This window comes from Hydra viridissima, unplaced genomic scaffold (assembly GCF_058129835.1).
Source record: "Hydra viridissima isolate aposymbiotic clone 2 unplaced genomic scaffold, HvirCarnegie_v1 scaffold_13, whole genome shotgun sequence".
NCBI lineage: Eukaryota > Metazoa > Cnidaria > Hydrozoa > Anthoathecata > Hydridae > Hydra > Hydra viridissima.
In genome coordinates, this window is record NW_028324312.1 from 9,382,003 (window position 1) to 9,400,002 (window position 18,000).

At 29.9% G+C, this 18,000-nt stretch overlaps 1 protein-coding gene and 1 pseudogene across 2 annotated transcripts; one reads left to right on the plus strand and one right to left on the minus strand.

Annotated features, from left to right (window-relative positions):
* Positions 1-2,619: 2,619 nt before the first annotated feature.
* Positions 2,620-12,838, minus strand: LOC149880363 (uncharacterized; annotated as a pseudogene). Its single transcript, XR_016446125.1, has 6 exons — positions 12,402-12,838; positions 11,755-12,256; positions 11,453-11,645; positions 10,620-11,343; positions 10,101-10,519; positions 2,620-2,697 (listed from the first exon to the last, which is right to left on the minus strand). The product of XR_016446125.1 is annotated as an uncharacterized LOC149880363 (transcript).
* A 577-nt stretch (positions 12,839-13,415) lies between these two features.
* LOC145183164 (uncharacterized) lies at positions 13,416-14,246 on the plus strand. Its single transcript, XM_090070038.1, has 2 exons — positions 13,416-13,636; positions 14,015-14,246. The coding sequence occupies exons 1-2, from the start codon at positions 13,464-13,466 to the stop codon at positions 14,244-14,246; spliced, it is 405 nt and encodes a 134-aa protein (XP_089926164.1). The 5' UTR covers positions 13,416-13,463.
* Positions 14,247-18,000: the final 3,754 nt, after the last annotated feature.

Consider the following 18,000-nt stretch of genomic DNA (forward strand, 5'->3'; position numbering starts at 1 on the left):
CAACTTCTAAGTTTACCGACTTATTAAGCAGATGAATTATTAAATTAACGACTTTTAAACTTCATAACAACTTTTTAACAGTAAAAGGTTACTCGAAAGGTATTAAAATCTTTGTTTGCTTTTCTTTTGTTAACCCGTTCTTAATTTATTTACTTCTACTTAATTGTTCTTAAATCCAATTTCCACTCTCACTCTTAATTAGGTTAAAAATCTGATTTCACTTCCTCAAACTGTTATGCAAAATGTCACTAGTTAAATATAAGTTTTCTGGTTCGGAAACTAAGTGTTACTAACAACTGCTTCATTTTTAATATCGCAAATATTATTCCTTTGTGAGCTTTTTTAAAAGTGTTGTTAATCTTCAATTGTATCTTTGAGAAGTCATTTGATATCTCAATTTAAAATTCTTTCTTGAATTTTACTAGTTAGTTAACTGTTACAAGAATCAACAGTTTAGAAAATCTTGAAGCAAGTAATAAAAGATGATAATTTACCCACAACATTTTTACTACTAAAAAATATATAATACTGTATTCATTTCTTATAGATGACTTTAAGTCTGCGAAGTTTTTTACCTTTTAGTAAAATTGCGGAGCAGCCATAAATTAACTCTTCTTGTCATTCATAATTATGAGGCAGACTCTTATTTCAGTTTCTGAAATAAAAGCGTTTTATATTTTTTAATTACGAACAGCCTCCCTTTTAATTGCCGTATTTCGTGTTTTGATAATGTAAAAAATACCTCTGATAGATTTCGATGTTTGTTTTTGCACATATTATCTACTGTTTATTACTTCACTTTGAAAATATATTTTATTCCCCTTGAATTGAAATTGATTAGGAAAGTTTCATATTATTTTTTGCAAAAAAGTCAATTGAAGTCGTTCCCAGCTGTCTTTAGTTCGATGCCTTCTAACTAACTAGTCAATTAGATAGCTGTTCCTACTTCAAAAACATACCTTTTTAAAGACCTTAATAGTTGCATCTTTTTTAGTTCGTTGTAAATTATCTAGTCACAATTATGTAAGTACAAATAGAAAAACGCACACAATATTTCAATTGTTTAACAGTTGGTTTATAGATAATCGTAACACTTTGCAACTTGTAATCTAATCATTGGTTACAGGAGTATAACAATTTCTCTCGCTGCGCATGTTTACGAGTGAACGCCGACTACTAAAACTCATAAGTTATTGTCAAAAAACTATTCTTCTTAAAACCCTTATATATTTGTCGAATTGATTGGTCTTCGTTAATTCTACCGAAAATCGAAATAGGTTTTTTCCATAATTTGTAACAAGTTATTAGGTTTCATCAATAGTAACTCGTTCTTTCGAGAAATGTTTCTTATTAATCACAAGAATTACAGATGACGAATGAAATTTTTTGGCGTTTCTCTCCTTGTAAAAAAACTGCTGCTCAAGTTGAACTCGGCAGTGATATTGGGTCACACTTTGAAACTATATTTTTAAACAAATTCAAATAAAAATCAAATAGCACGAGAAGTTTGGAAACCCATGGAAAATACTGAAGGTTGTAATTCACTGTTTTAAGTTTGGCAAATTAGCAAATTCGAGTTCACGTTGAGCACACGAACACTGAGAACAAACTTTTTTTGTAAAGGTTTTTAGTTCATTACAAAAGCTGTAAAAAGTTTCATTTTAGTAATTAAATTTATCTTTAATTTAACTTTTTAATATGAACTAGAAATATAAAAGTTCTTGGAATCTTTTCCATTTTCCATTTTTAGTTTTAAAAAAAGATTGAAGGTATTGATATTCTACTGTAGGAGCGCGACACGAAAAGGCATAGTTGCTTATACAGAAGCAAATAAAATCCTGGAATTGATAGTAAGCTTTTTCTATACATAAATAAAAACTTCCGTAAGAGGAAATTAGCTTCCCGTAAAAATAAAAATTTAATAAATCTGGAAATCTCTATGTGCGAAAGCCGCTGTAATCAATTCTGATGGAATATTGATAAAAATTTAGCATAGTTAAATGTATAAAAGCGTTCACTTAAACTATTACGGCTACAAACAAAACAAAACTTTAGTTTTTTGTTGTGAAAAGTAAAACTTAAATATAAAAAACTCATTTATCATAAAAATAGTAGTCTTACGTTTAATTTACGGAAAGCTATTACAGTACGTACATTAACCTCGTATGTATTTCGACCTTTAGTTTCCTCCTTTTTCTTTATCTCTGGGGAAGTATTAATTATTTTATTCCATGAACAATTATCACAGTTTATTGTTAGAACATGAGAGAATCCTTGTCTTTTTAAAATATCATCTTTTACAACAATGTTGCAAAAACATTCTGGACATACAAGAGTTTGCAAAATGCTTTTGAGTAGGTAAAAATGCACAATAATAAAATAGTCTTCTGTTTGTGGAAAAGAATTAGTAGAAAATTCAGTTAATGTTTTTGAAGAAAGTTTTCTTTCACTTGAGCATATAGATTTGATACCAGAATCTTTAAAAAATTTAACATTCTTTGGAACTATGCCATTCCATGCTCTCTTTTTTCTTCTGCTAATATTTTGTTTATTTGTTTTTTTAGAGTTCATTATCTTTCTTATTTGTTATTTATGATAGATCTTATAACTTATTACTAATTAACAATAAATCTCTAATACAATACTAACAACAATAGGGTCTAATACAACAATAACAACATGAATCTTTAAATCGTGCTACAGCAAAATTCTCAAAATTCAAATTTCTTTAAAAGCAAAGTTGATAAATAAACAATAAAAAGCATGATAGACACAACAAAAAGACAAATTAGCTTGCAATTTTGCTCAACGTATATAATAAACGAGGGTATGTTTGTGGTTGCTATGGCGTTGCTAAGGTAAATAATTTTGCAAATGTAGATTTTTAACACATTTCCAAAAATAGTTTCAGTTTCATACTAACATCAAAAGAAAGAGGATAAAATTTTAAATAAGATGAATGAAAAATTTTTTTTTTCATATTTTGATCAAATATTTGTATTTTAATTGTGCTCTACCACCTTAAGTTTATTGTAAACTCTGGAAAACTTAAATTTTTTAGCTATAAGAAATATGGAAGCATTAAATTAAATTTTTTTCCTTCTTTTTTTGAAGCTTAGCATGGTTTTGAGTCCATTTTAGGGAGTATATTACAGATACCGTTATTTTTTTCTCCAAATGTCTTTTCGAAAGATAATAGAATATATTGAAGTTAGCATTCATAAGTAACAATTTCCAGGTAGCTGTTTCCCAATTCTTTTTCCTTGAACTTGACATTGTAACAATGGATTTTAATTAAACTTCTCTATTACGGAGATGTTTAATAACTACGTGATTTTCCATATATTCATAATTATTATTTTTCGTGTGAACTCTATATTTCGCGTGAACTCTATTTTCGTGTGAACTCTATCTTTCGCCATTCAGCTTAACATTTACACTGTAATTTTTTGATTGTTTTAAAACACGGGGGCAGGTTGGGAGAAAATGAAAGCATTACTTAAATAATAATACTCATAGAAGTTGGAGCGCGACAAGAAAAGGCATAGTTGCTTATACAAAAGCAAATAAAATTCTGGAATTGATAGTTAGCTTTTTCTATACATAAGTAAAAACTTCTGTAAGAGGAAATTAGCTTCCCGTAAAAATAAAAATTTAATAAATCTGGAAATCTCTATGTGCGAAAGCCGCTGTAATCAATTCTGATGGAATATTGATAAAAATTTAGCATAGCTAAATGTACAAAAGTATTCATTTAAACTATTACGGCTACAAACAAAACAAAACTTAGTTTTTTTTATTGTGAAAAGTAAAATTTAAATATAAAAAACTCATTTATCATAAATATGCGACGTTTCTGGGTTTGTTCATTTGAACACGCGATTTATTGTTTTTTCTTTATTAGAATAGATTTTTTTTTATAATGCAGCTGCTACTACATTGTAATTCAAATCTATTCAAAATGTATTCAACTAAAAAACTGAAATACTATCCCTTATGAAATAGTTTCTGAAAATAAGTTTTCCATGTTTCACTAAATTGTCTAAAACGCTTTCTTTCTCTAGAATGTTTTTTACCGAGGTATAATTCCAATATATATTTAGTAACATTTATGTATTGAATACTAAGTGCAACAGTTGCGCCTTAAGTATTGAAAATTTCTGAAACAGGTTGACAACATCTTCATGATTAAGTTTAAAATTTTTTTTTCGCATTAAAGAATACTTTTGTGTAATTCTCGTCACTTGTTTTTGAAAATTATAAATTGTCCTTTCTTATTGGAAATTATAGATTTTTTAACTTGACTTATAAGAAAAGTTTTCGTTTGAAATTTGTCGGGATTTTGTTTCGTTATAGACTTTCTACATTTGGAGTCTAAAAACACATTCTGCACATATTTGTACCAATTTAAATTAAATAATATTTGCAAACGGATATTATTTTTAAAAAAAGACGCCGTTTATAACTTGACATTCTCTATATAGTTCACCGAAATCACACTATTTTTTGTATATAATAATAAATTAACGAAATAGCCTTTTCTTTGTCATCTGTAATTGCATTACTGAAATTCAGTATCATCTGTAATTGCATCATTGTACATCAGTGCCCAGATTACTACTAAAAAAATAAACTATACTCTTCTAAAAAAATACAGATTAATAATGAAAATTGGAACATAAATATCTTATCGGAACAAATTATTACAAAAGTGTTTCAATAAAACTTCAAAAGATAATTTCATTCTTATAAAGTTTTTTTTTTTTTGAAATCTCATTATGATTAAGTTTCCTTCCTTTACAATAACAACGATATTTTTTTTATTAGTTATTTTTTTTAAGTAGCTAGCTACTTTAGAGTGGAATTTTATAAAATGTTTCGCAGTTTGAAAATTTTTAGAACACCATTAAAAAATAGAACAGTTAAATAAATCCCATCATCATTATAAATATAATTAATAGTAAAAAATTTTCAAAAATTTAAATTTTGAGCATATTTCTAATACCATTATATTAGCTATACCATTATGTTACTTATTGCTATACTGTTTAAATAAAAACCAATGCAAGTTTTATTTTAATCACTATCCATTAATAATCCCATTCTGAACAACTTTTTAAAATGAAATTAAGGACATTGTTTAAATATAACTAGTAAGTCTGAATACATTTCGGATCCACCATTTATCTAATGAGATTAGCCTTAGCTCTGATTCAGTTTTCCACATAAAACCTAGCATATGAAAATGTCTTTGTTTTCGATGAGTTTTTCATGTAGTTTTGTTTCGTTTGTTAATATGCGTGATTCTTTAAATTTACATTGATTTTATCATTTCTTATTTAAAGTCAGCTAAGAAATTATTTCGATTATCGCTGTAGGATATTACAAACTCATTTGGTGTAGCCCTTATCTGCAACTTAAAACACTCAAAATATATATGCAATTTAAGGACGAGTCGCTTTAAAATTTTATTTATATTGTGTGACGTTAATCTCCAATTTCAATTGCTCAAAAGTGTAAATGCCTTTGAAGACAACACCGTGTAAAAATTTACAAAATTCGTGTAGACCTTATCTCTATTTTTAAGTACTCGAAAGTATATATGCAGTTTAAGGCGACACGCTGTAAAATATTGTTAGTTCTGTGTAGATCTAATCTCCAATTTTAAACATTTTTTTTTATTGTATTATATTCGGATTGTATATCTTTATTTCATTAGTAATTATAATATATAGCATTTGGTATATTTATTTACATCTAACTTAATCCATAAAATATGCTTGCTTATATATATAGTATATTTATTATATATTTCTATATTAGATTTTTAATTGAGTTTTCCTTATATTTATTTATCATTTATTATATTTGTATTTATTATACTTTATTTATTACACATTATTTAGGGTGGCCATCTGGGAGTATTGTGAGGTGGGGCTTTTTATAATTTACTTATGGGTATATTTCAGGGAATGGGGATGGGGTTTTGGTATTTCGCATAGGTTAGGAGGTTCGGGTTAAAAATGTGTGGGGGTATGGGGAAGCCTCCTGGTTCTATGTAGCATTCTGACTTATTCTTGTTAACACGCGTACTTTTCTTTACGTGCAAACTTTTGTTTTAACTCTAATAATAACAGTCCTTTTTCTTTAATATACCGTAATCGTTATTGAAATCTCTACACTTTAACATTATATAAATACTAATTCTTCTAAACTCCTTTTATAAAATCAATTCTCCGGTCTACTTATATTCCGAAGAACCTAAAACTTTGTACCATCTCTTTTCTTCGTAATTCTTGAAGTTGAATCTTGTATCCCCTCCTTTCGTATCTCTTAACTAACTCCTGACTGACCACTGACTGACTCTCATTTACCGACTAAATCCAACTAATTCTTCTCTGATTCCTACTCCAACTTATTCTTCTGTTTTGTATCTCCCTTTTTATATTGGTTCCAATGCTTCGGGTGTTGGTGTCTTTTCATTTTTTATTCGTTATTGTGTAAAATATTAATTAATGGCTATAGGTGGTTTTATTTTTATTAACGACATCTTGTTTTACTTAGAATTAGCTTCCTCACAGTATTTAGCCAGGACAGTCGTATTTTTACAAAATGTCCCGTGTCCTTTATTAGACCACATTTGTCCCGCATTTTTGAATTATTTAGTACAAACTTCACTTTTGATTTTTTAATGAAAATTTTAACGTTTTTTTTAAAACAATTTGCAAATAATGATGTCGTCGAATATTTCTATTTGAAAAACTAAATTTGTCATTTTATTTTTAAATATTAAATCAAAATCTTGTTTTATAAATTAAACTTCTTTTGTCTTACTAAAAAAATGTTTTCATCAAATAAATTAGTCAAGGAACAGTTTTGATGTTGCATCAAAGTATCAAATGTAAAAATCGACTTGATATTAGATAATTGATTCATTGACAACAATTAATTACAAATCTAACTTAAAATGCTTACATTTTCATAATCTAATTAAGAAAATGTTTCCTTCCTTAATAATGTTAGTTCAAAAGAAAAATATTTAAAGTAAAAGTAAATTTATTTTTTAAAACTTGATTTATTTGAAAAAATATCTCACAGTTATTATTGAGTTTCTCAGCCATTAAATTAAATTTTAAATTAAACAAAAAAAAATTTTTTTTGCAGCACAATAACGTTGTACTTGAAATTGCATTCTCAATTTTTTTTTACTTAAACGCACTTTTGTCATTCATTAAGAAATAAATTATATCTGAAAATGTTGAGGAACTTTTTAAAAATAACTACAAAATTTAAAACATTTTAAAAAACAAATCAAAAACTACTTTTTGCTTCAATATATTTACAATAAAATTTTTTTAGCTAATGTCCCGTATTTTTAGCAAAAATCCCGTATTTTTGCCAATTTTCCCGTTTTTTTGAAAAAAATCGAAGGCCACCCTAACTTTATATATTGTTTATTGTATTTTATTTATACTTTATCTTTTATTTCTTTCGAATAATTACTTGAAAATATATAAGTTGTTCAATTGATTTCGTGTAGACCTAATCTGCAATATTAGATACTCGAAAGTATATATGCAGTTTAAGGCGACACGCTGTAAAATGTATAAAATTCGTGTAGACCTTATCTCCGTTTTTAAGTACTCAAAAGTATATATGCAGTTTAAGGCGACACGCTGTAAAATATTTGTTAGTTCCGTGTAGACCTAATCTTCAATTTTAAACTTTTTTTTTTAAATTGTTTTATGTTCGTAATATACATTTTTATTTAACTTGTGTCTATAATATATAGCATATAGTATATTTATTTGCTTCTAATTTAATTCACAAAAATATACTTTTTTATATGGTACATTTATTGTATACTCCTATATTATATTATCATATTTTTTTATCATTTACTTTATTTATCATTTGTTATATGTATTTATCATACTTTATTTATTACACTTTATTTATTGTTTATTGTATTTTATTTATACTTTTTCTTTTGCTTCTTTCAAATAATTACTTGAAAGTATGTAAGTTGTTCAAATGATTTCGTGTAGACCTAATCTGCAAAATTAGATACTCAAAAGTATATATGCAGTTTAAGGCGACACGCTGTAAAATGTATAAAACTCGTGTAGACCTTATCTCCATTTTTAAGTACTCGAAAGTATATATGCAGTTTAAGGCGACACGCTGTAAAATATTGTTAGTTCCGTGTAGACCTAATCTCCAATTTTAAACATTTTTTTTTTAATTGTTTTATATTAGTAATATATATATTTATTTGATTTGTATTGACGATATACATCATGTATTCATTATGATTTGCATACATATATCGTATTTTATAAATTTATACTTCTTACCATTTTGCATACTGTGCATTTATTTTGATATAGTATATTCAATATATTTATTCTATATTTATTTTTTATTCCTATTGTAATTTATCTATTATTCATCATGTTTTATTTATGTATTACTTTTCATTCATCAAAAATTTCGACTATCTAATCGAATGTATATCAGTAGCCTATTCTCATATTTGAAGTATTCGATATTATATGCAGTTTAAGGCGATATCATTGCAAAATATTATCGATATCGTAGCTTTATATTCCTATTGAAGTACAATAGAACAAATATGTAGCATTGGATGAAGTTATTGCATTAGTTTGTTGAGAAATAACAGATTGGTGTTAACTTAAACACAGTTTTGTACGTATACAAGGAAGTGTCCGTTGCAAGCATCATTTCTTGTGAAGCGCGGTAAAAATGTAAAGAAACTATGATGATGTGGATAGATTTATATAGAAACCTTGATATTTATTAAATTGGTATAACTAATATTGTTTAGATTGATATAACATAATATTGTTTAAAAAAACTAATTTAAAAAAGATTTTCATTACTTAAAAATCTACGCATTACTTTTAAATTATAAAATGACGTAACTTCGATTCCGTGCCAAATTGAATTTTTTTTGGCGTAAGAAAATGTATATCTTGTTTATTTCGATAAACACTCGTTTTCAAGACAAAACAAAATATTTTTTAAATAAGTATTCTAAAAGTCTTTATTAAACAGTTTTTATATTTTTGATATAGACTTAAATAACATAAATAATTGTTAAAAATATTCGTGTAGGCCTAATCTTCACTTTTACGGATTTGTACGATATATATGCTTAATAATAAAACGCTGATTTTTAGCGAAATTTGAAATAAAAAACAAAAATGTTAAATGGAAACTCTATAAATTATCAAAGAAAACCACACGGGTTGTGAAAAAAGTATCAGCTAAAAAAAATTAGTCAGAAAAATTATGCTTGAATTAAGGTCTACACGAAATATGTCGCCCTTAGTTATATGTAGACCTAATATAGCAAACTTTCACATTTCGTGTAGACGTAAACTGCTCTTATATATATATATATATATATATATATATATATATATATATATATATATATATATATATATATATATATATATATATATATATATATATATATATATATATGAACTGCTAACTGCAGAAAGGAAACAAGTCCAAAAAATTCAAAAATGACTTTTTAACATAAATCAGTTTTGAAAAGGTAGACACACTATTTACTAGGGTGTCCCAAAAAAAAAAAAAAATTACCTCTCAAGTTTTTCCCATTCTCTAAGGTCTAAATGGGCTAAAAATACCACAGAAAAATTTTTTGTTCCAGTAAAAGTGATATCTGTAAAATTTCATTTTTCAAAAAAAATGCAATTTTTTGGAAAAAAATCATGTATTTTAGAAACTCTCTTGCAAATATATATTTCCAGTTTAAAAAATTAAATTTTTTTGAGTTGTTTTTTTGTCAGGCCCTTCTTCAGCTTCTTTCTGTTGTCTCTGGCAACCAGCATGAGGTTCTGTTTCATGTTGTCCGACCTGTAGCCTCCAACAAAGTCCTGGATTAGTCGGATATTCCTTTCAGCGCAGTCATTGACACATTTAATCGACTTCAAAAACCTTTTAAATATATCAAATGTCTGACTGGCATCTCCGCTGATCCACTTCTCCACCTCTTCTACAGGGATCTCACATACCTTGAACAAGATTCAGCTCTGGGAACCTACCAGCTCAGTAAGCTCTGTTGATCTGATAATAACCGGTAGCTTCGGTTTCCCCATATAAAACTGGTCAAGGACATCACACTTGACCAACTTCTCCAACATTTTCTTCTTTACCTTGTCGTCAATATCATCGTCAGCTAGGGACAGAATAACTAACTGTTCTGTTAAATACCAAGCATGCCGTTGCATGCTGTAAAGGGCCTGTCCAAGTTTTGGGTAGTGGTCCCTTATGTCAAACGATGACTTAAAGGCAGCCAAGTCATTTGAAGTCGACTTGTCCACCATACAGGATTTTAAGAACCAGGGCCCATAACATACAGAATGCTGCTGTCTTTACCATCTTCTTCTCTTCCTCATTCATCACCTGGGCTACCTTCTCAGTCATCCTCAGGGTCAGCAGGTATAGAGCATCTGCCATGAACCTTTAGAATAAATTATTATTATTATCAAATATGTAAGAAAAACTTGAAAATGTACTTTCCCCTAAACACAAAAATTATTGATAATATACTATAACTGTACCTGGCTTCATGGCAGGCTCCAGGTTGATAAAAATGAAATCCTGGCACATCTCCACCCAAATAGAAGACAACTAACTCACAAAGTTTCTTGTAGTCCCCTCTGTTAAATGTCTCTATGGTCAGTGCCCTCTTGCCAAACTCCAGGGCCTCCCTTGCAATGTTGTACAAGGATGATCCGACCTGTAGCTCATTCCAATCAAACCTAATGATCTCCTCCATCTTGTCTACCTCCTCCTTGATGTGTGGCCAGGTTTTCTGCAGTCTTACGTAGAGTGCTCTCCTTGGCCCCTTTGTTTTCTCACCAGTAAGAGCCTCCATAAAATGAGAGATGTGTAGCTCCAACATGTGTCGCCTGCATAGAAACCAGAGTAAAGGAATGTTGAGGATGTTTGTGAGGATGGTAATGGCCCCAAAATATACTCCAGTGTTGGAAGCAGTGGTGTCACAGCATATGGCAAAGATCTGATCAACAATATCGTAATATTCTAGGAGATTTAAGATCACATCTGCCTGGTCAATTCCCTTGGAGCTTTCAGCTTGAACTACTCCAAGGAGAATGTCATTTGTGTCTTCAATATCAGGAGATGTAACACTGATTGCAATCCTTTCAACAGTAACAGTTATGTTCAGGTTCTCCTCCATCTCTTTGATCTGTTTGCCGTCAAAATGTAGGACAAGCCTCTTTCCCTTCAAGGTTTCCATTATATCTTGTCTTATCTTGTCTCCTAGTAATTAAAATAACTTTATCACCTATATAATTTAATCTTTATTTATCCTAGTTTTACTTGACCTTCATTATTTTCAATAACTTTATATTCTACTATTTACTCTTACCTAGATCTTCAATCTTCTTGAATCTCTTTCGATGAACAGAGCTTCTGGAGATGGGCACATCCTCAAGATTCACGCCTGCTTTATTGCAGATTGCTGCAATGAGTGCGGTTTGAGGTCGAATCCCGACCCTGTATCGAGCAGATACTTCAGAAGTACAATCCACCAGATCCTCAGAACTGATACTTATCATTATCTACATAATAAACAGCTATGATATTTCTAATCTAATTGAATTCAGTTTGATTAAGTTTACTCAAAATTTGTACAACCAACTTTACATTTTATTACAATCTTTTATTTACCTTGCCTTTTACTGTAGAATCAGAGTTTTGGAGTAATTCATTGACTGAATCTTCATCTGTGGAAATTACAGCTTCTGACTCGGATGCAGAAGAACCAGCATCAGATTCAAAGGAAGCCTCAAGTTCACTTAGAACTAGTTCCCTTGTTTTTTGTCTTTTTTTCACTTCTGTAATCTTCATATTCTTCATTCTCTGCCACCGATCCTGTCTGTTTTTAACAGCTTTTTCAAATTCTTTGTCTACCTCTGTAGTTATATACATTTTTCTATCTTCTTTTTGATCTAAAAAAAACTGGATGTCCTCTGCCTTGGCCTTCTGGGAACGAAGTCGATCTGATTGGATCTTCTCCTCAAATTTCCCCACAGATATATCGAGGAGTTTGCTGCTCTCCTTAATGAACTCTTCCTGTATCTTAGTGAATCTACCAATGCTCGAATCCCAGTTTAGATCTCTCAGATGGATTATTTTGCAATACTTAATGTGGAGCTTCAGAATCTTATTCCTGATTACACATAAAAGAAGTTTATAAATTACATAAATATTGGTTTTTTTTTATTATTTGTATTGGTATTTGATTATTTATTTGTTTACTTTTTGATTTACTTATTTGTTTATTTACATAATTAAAAATTACTTAATTTTTTTACCTGACAGCAGCTCCAGAAATGATGAGTTCTCCAAAACCAGCCTTGTTCCACACATCCATTACAAGAGAAGTAACACATTTATGGTTGGGATCTTTACAGGATCTACCCTTGCAGATAAGGTCTTTGCCTGGAAAACTTTGAGGACAAGCTACAAAAGGTTTTGTAGATTTAAACTTTAAAGCCTTGGAAGATTTGATAAACTGTATATATCTGAGCACATTTCCAATGCTGGGGAGCTGGTTCGTGGGCAGCTGGTTGATAGGATACTTGAGAAGAAACAGTAGCCTTCTGGGATTAGTCTGTATCTTCCTCTTTTCTCCTTTATTCTTGTCTTTCTTACGATGACGGTCCATTTTAGAAATTACTATTAAATATTAAATTATATAACACACTTTATTTTATCTATTCATTCAACCATTCATTAAACAATTATATTATTCATTGAATCTTTTTTTAATTTTTAGCTATGTGTAAAATACATTATGTAGCATGACAACAAAAGTAAACTTGTATGTAGTACATATCTCTAAAACGTGTCATATGATCAAATCGCGCGTAATTAAATTTTCCTTTTTAATTGACCACAGACGACTTAAATTGACATTTAATCACACTAATACTAATAATAATATTGTTAAACTAGGGGATCATCATTAAGTTTATTAAAAACAAAATATAACATCAGAAAAATTTCACTACAAATTTATCAAACATTGAAATAATGGACATTTATTTCTAAAAAATCGTAATTTTTAAATTTTACAGATATCACTTTTTGACAAAGGTTTTTTTTTTCCGTTTATTTTTAGCCTTAGGGTACTTCAGAGAATGGGAAAAACTTGAGAGGTATCCTGGAAAAAAAAAAAAGTGTGTTTCTGGGACACCCTACTATTTACTGCTAAAAGGGATAAACCTGCTATAATTTTTATAGGCATGGCACCAGTTTGAATTTTGCGTTTACCGCAGAAAGGAAACACGTCCGGGACTTGTTCCTTTTCTGCGGTAAACAGTAACATAAAATAATAACATTTTGCTTGTGACTTACAAATTTCTTTGTTAATAATGAGTTATTCAGATGAAGATGACAATTCTTTAAAGAGAAGAAAGAAAGGAGTTGTTAATTCCGAAAGATATAAAAGGAATGTAATTAAGAAGGCTAAAGTGGCAGGAAAAGAACATATAAACATGGTTGGAAAAACAATACCTGCCAAGAAACCAGCATCTAATGTTTGCAGGTAAACTGTTATCGATTTATTTGTATTAATTGTTATAATATTTCAGTAATATTCATCTAGAAAGTTTTTTAAATACTGCTATCTTTCGTGTCTTTTGCATAAGATAAATTGGCTGAAGGAAATGCACAACATTTGTAGGTTTCTGGCCGCTGTGTTTGATTATGTGTCATAACATTTTGCATTTATGATATTTGAGCAAAGCTAGGTTACATTAAAACTACATAAATAAAGCCATGCAACAACTAGTACTACTAGTAGTAGTCTAATTTTCTGATTAATTAGGAAATACCTAGGGTTTTTGGTAGAAACCTAGCTTATGTGTTTTCAAACATAGATATTAAAACGTAGATAGACCTAACCTTTTCATTTTTATTTCAGTTGCAAGAAAAACAGTTTGAAGAGTTACATGGCGGATGACATGGTGGCAATATTTACCAAGCTACATGATATGGAAACTAAAACACAACAAGACGTCTACTTGCAGTCACTAATGGAGGTTTCCCCAGTTAACCGTCCAAGATCTAGACCAGGTTCTTCTTCTACAAAACCTAAATCTGTTGTAGTGAAGTACCATATTATGCACAATGGGGCTCGTATTAAGATATGTTAAAATGGATTTATAAAATCATACGGATGTACTTCCAAACAGTGTTACAGACTCTCACATCTGTTGCAGCTAAGCAAAACTCCAATAGATAAAAGAGGTAGAAATGTTTCTGGTAATGCCATTCCTAGTACTGTAATCACTTGTTAGAGAGCTCATATTGAACAATATCCTAGAGAAACTGAACACTATACTGGTAGATATAAAGAATACTTACCAGCTAATTTAAACGTAAAAACTATGTATGAGATGTTTATAAACAAACATAAATATTTCCTTTTAGCTACACTTGGCAGTGAGAAAAGACTGTCATATAAATTTTTCTGGCATTATTTCAAAGAAAATTACTCATTACGTTTGGTCAACCTGCAAAAGACGCATGTATTGCTTGTGAGGAACTTAAGTTGAAAATAAAAAGTCCTTTTCTTAATGACAATGAAAAAAGACATGCAATAGCAGAGCTTATGGTCCTCAATAGGAGGGCTAAAAAGTTTTACAACAAAATAAAAGATACCACAGAGAAATGCATAAAAGACGCTAAACAAGTTGGATTATGTATAGATTACATGTCTAATGTTACATTACCGTGCATACCAATACAAGATACTTATTATTTCAGGAAACTCATAGTAAACGTTTTTGGAATTCACGACATTGCTTCCCGAAAAATGTCTGTTTTTATTTATCATGAAGGCGAAGGAGGTAAAGGTTCAAACGAAGTATGCTCTATGCTTATGTGGTATGTAAAAAACAAAATTTCAGATGAAGTTAAAACTTTACACCTTTTTTGTGACAACTGTGCTGGTCAAAACAAGAACCACACCCTTGTTAGACTTTGTGAAATTAAGAGATTTGATAAAATAAATTTGGTGTTTCCTGTTAGGGGACATTCTTTTATGCCTAATGACCGTGATTTTGGAATTATAAGGAGAAAACTAAAAAAAGTAGAGAGATATTATGAAACTGATGATGTAATTAATCTGATTAACAGTTCTTCAAACATTCCTAGAAAGTTTAATGTGAAAAAAATGTCATTTGAAGATTTTATTGACTACGGTGCCTGTTGGCCCATGTTTTACAAGAGAACATGCTTAAGCAATGACTCTTATGGAAAAAAGGTACCAAAATCTAACAAAATAACATTTTCAATCTCAAAATATCGTGAGATGTCAGTTTCTTCTGATGAACCTGCGGAGATTGAATGCAGTATGCATATTGCTGGATTGATAAGTGACATTTTTCGCTTACGAAACACTATAGGAGACTTTCAACTACCAACCAATAAAGCTTATTCAGCTGTATTATCCATCAACCACTTAAAAATTGTAGATATAAAGAAAACTTTGGTTTATATTCCGGTTGAAAAGCTCCGATTTTGGAATGAAATAACGTTATGGCCTGTAACTACTGTGCCCATTCAAGAAGATCAACCAACTGAATAAATAACGTTCTTAAGTTGTAGTGTGCATTTTATTATGATAATAAAACAATAAAATAGCATTATTTAATTAGTGCAGCCTAAATAAATCACTTTTTAAGATTTTAGTAGTTTATTTTTTTTTTTTAAACCTCGTTTACTGCAAAAAGGGATCATGTCCATGTTTGAAAATGTGTCCTACACTCATAACAAAATACTTTAAAAAAATTCTATATATATCTTTCAAACCCCTACTAACTGTTGAATAACTAGGAAAAAATTGAAAACCCAAAGTTTAAAAATAAAGGGTCGAAAAAGTTTTTTTGTCTTTCCTGTAAAATTAGGATTTGTGGACTTGTTGCTATTCTGCGGTTAGCGATTCATATATATATATATATATATATATATATATATATATATATATATATATATATATATATATACACACACATATATATATACACATATATTATATATAAAAGTTTTGTTAGTGTTTTTATTTACAAAAACAGTGCTCAATGGTCTTGAAGAACATATCAGTAATATTTTATAACTGTGTGTTAGTGTGTGTTAACCTATGTGTGTGTTAAAGAACAAAGCAGTTTTATTTTATACACAGTTATATTTTATAACTGTGTATCGTGTGTGTTTTGGTATTGTTCGTTTAGGTCTTTACTGATTTACAAGAAGATTTGTAGGAACAATATCTGACTAAAGCTTCTGATGTTTATTATAGACTTTCTCCTCAGGAAGTAAGGAGACTAGCTTATCAGTATGAAAAAGCGAATAGCATAAAAATTTGTAATTATAGCGTTACTTGTGAATAATTGTATGCATAAAAGATATGTCATTATAGTGTTACTTGTAAATAATTGTATGTGTGAAAAGATGTGTGAATGCCTAATAGCGTTAATTGTAGATAATTATATGTGTGAAAAGATATGTGTGAATGCCTAGGGAATTAATTTGTATATAAATTGTGTTGAATTTTTTGAATCAGTAAAAATATGCACTGATTCGAAAGCAGTATAACATTGGGTCACCGATGCACTGACTGGAAAATCCAGATTGAAGACAAAGGCTTCAAACGAAATGCTGATTAGAAGTCGGCTTCAGACCATTTCGAATATTGTGGACGAATACAAACTCAGAGCGGATATCAAACTAGTACCTTTGGAGTCTAACTTAGCCGATGTACTTACACAAGTGCCTGGAAGTTGGTTGAAAATTATCGATAAGCCCACTGAACTTGCTGCAGGTAGAACGATTAGTTCTTCTCTATCTCCCAAAGAAATAAACCATGTACATAAGTCCACAGGTCATTATGGTGTGAAGAGAACACTGTATTTTGTTCGTAGGATTGACACATCAGTAAGCAGGCAAGAAGTCATACAAGTGGTTGAAAAATCTGTAGCCTGCCAATCAATTGATCCAAGTCCGATAAAGTGGCCGAAAGGAAAGATGGAAGTAAAAAGGACGTGGCAACGGCTTGGTATGGATATAACTCATTATGAGGGGCAACATTTCTTACCCTGATTGACTATGGGCCTTTACGATATCCAATATGGCGCCATCTTAAAGACCAAACTAGTGCATATGTCATTCAGGAATTAAACGCAATCTTTCTTTAACGACGCGATCCAAACGGAATTTTGACGGATAATGATACAGCATTTCGAAGCACATTATTTTCACAATTTATGAACAAATGGAAAGTTAAACTTCGCTTCAAGTGCGCTTACGTTCCTTCAGGGAACGGAATTGCAGAACGATGCTATCGAACAGTAAAAAGAACTGCGAAGAGAGTTCCGTACAGCATACCCAAGGCAGTTTATTGGTATAACGTCAGTCCAAAAGACTAATGTAAGTCATCTACAGCACCCGCAAATAAATTACACCAATACAAAATGAGAGTTAGAGGAATTGACGACGATAAAAACGCATATGAACCTTATGAGATGATCACCAACAAGTTTAAACTTGGCGATGAAGTATGGGTAAAGCCCCCGGACAACCGATGCGACTCTATACAAGATTGGAAGAATTACAGGAATAATTTCGGAGCAAACGGTAGAAGTGGACAAAGTGACAAAGTATGTCGACTAGGGATATGACTTTTTTGCAACCTACTAGGCCTGTATTGTAATTCAATGAACTTTTATGTAAAAAGAACGAATAGATGTTTCATTTTGACATATTTTGAAAAAAGGTCACCCCAAAACCAAAAAATCGAATTTTCAATAGGTACACTTTTGTACAGTAAATGAATATTAAAGGCTGAAGATGTTGTAAGAGTCATACTCCTGTTGTTATTTTATTTATTTATGCAACATGTACTGTGAT

What these genes read in the sequence shown, in the direction of transcription:
- LOC145183164 (XM_090070038.1), top strand. Translation starts at nt 13,464, where the DNA reads ATGAGTTATTCAGATGAAGATGACAATTCTTTAAAGAGAAGAAAGAAA. An exon ending in CCAGCATCTAATGTTTGCAG is followed by an intron (nt 13,637 to 14,014) that starts GTAAACTGTTAT and finishes TTTTTATTTCAG; the next exon opens with TTGCAAGAAAAACAGTTTGA.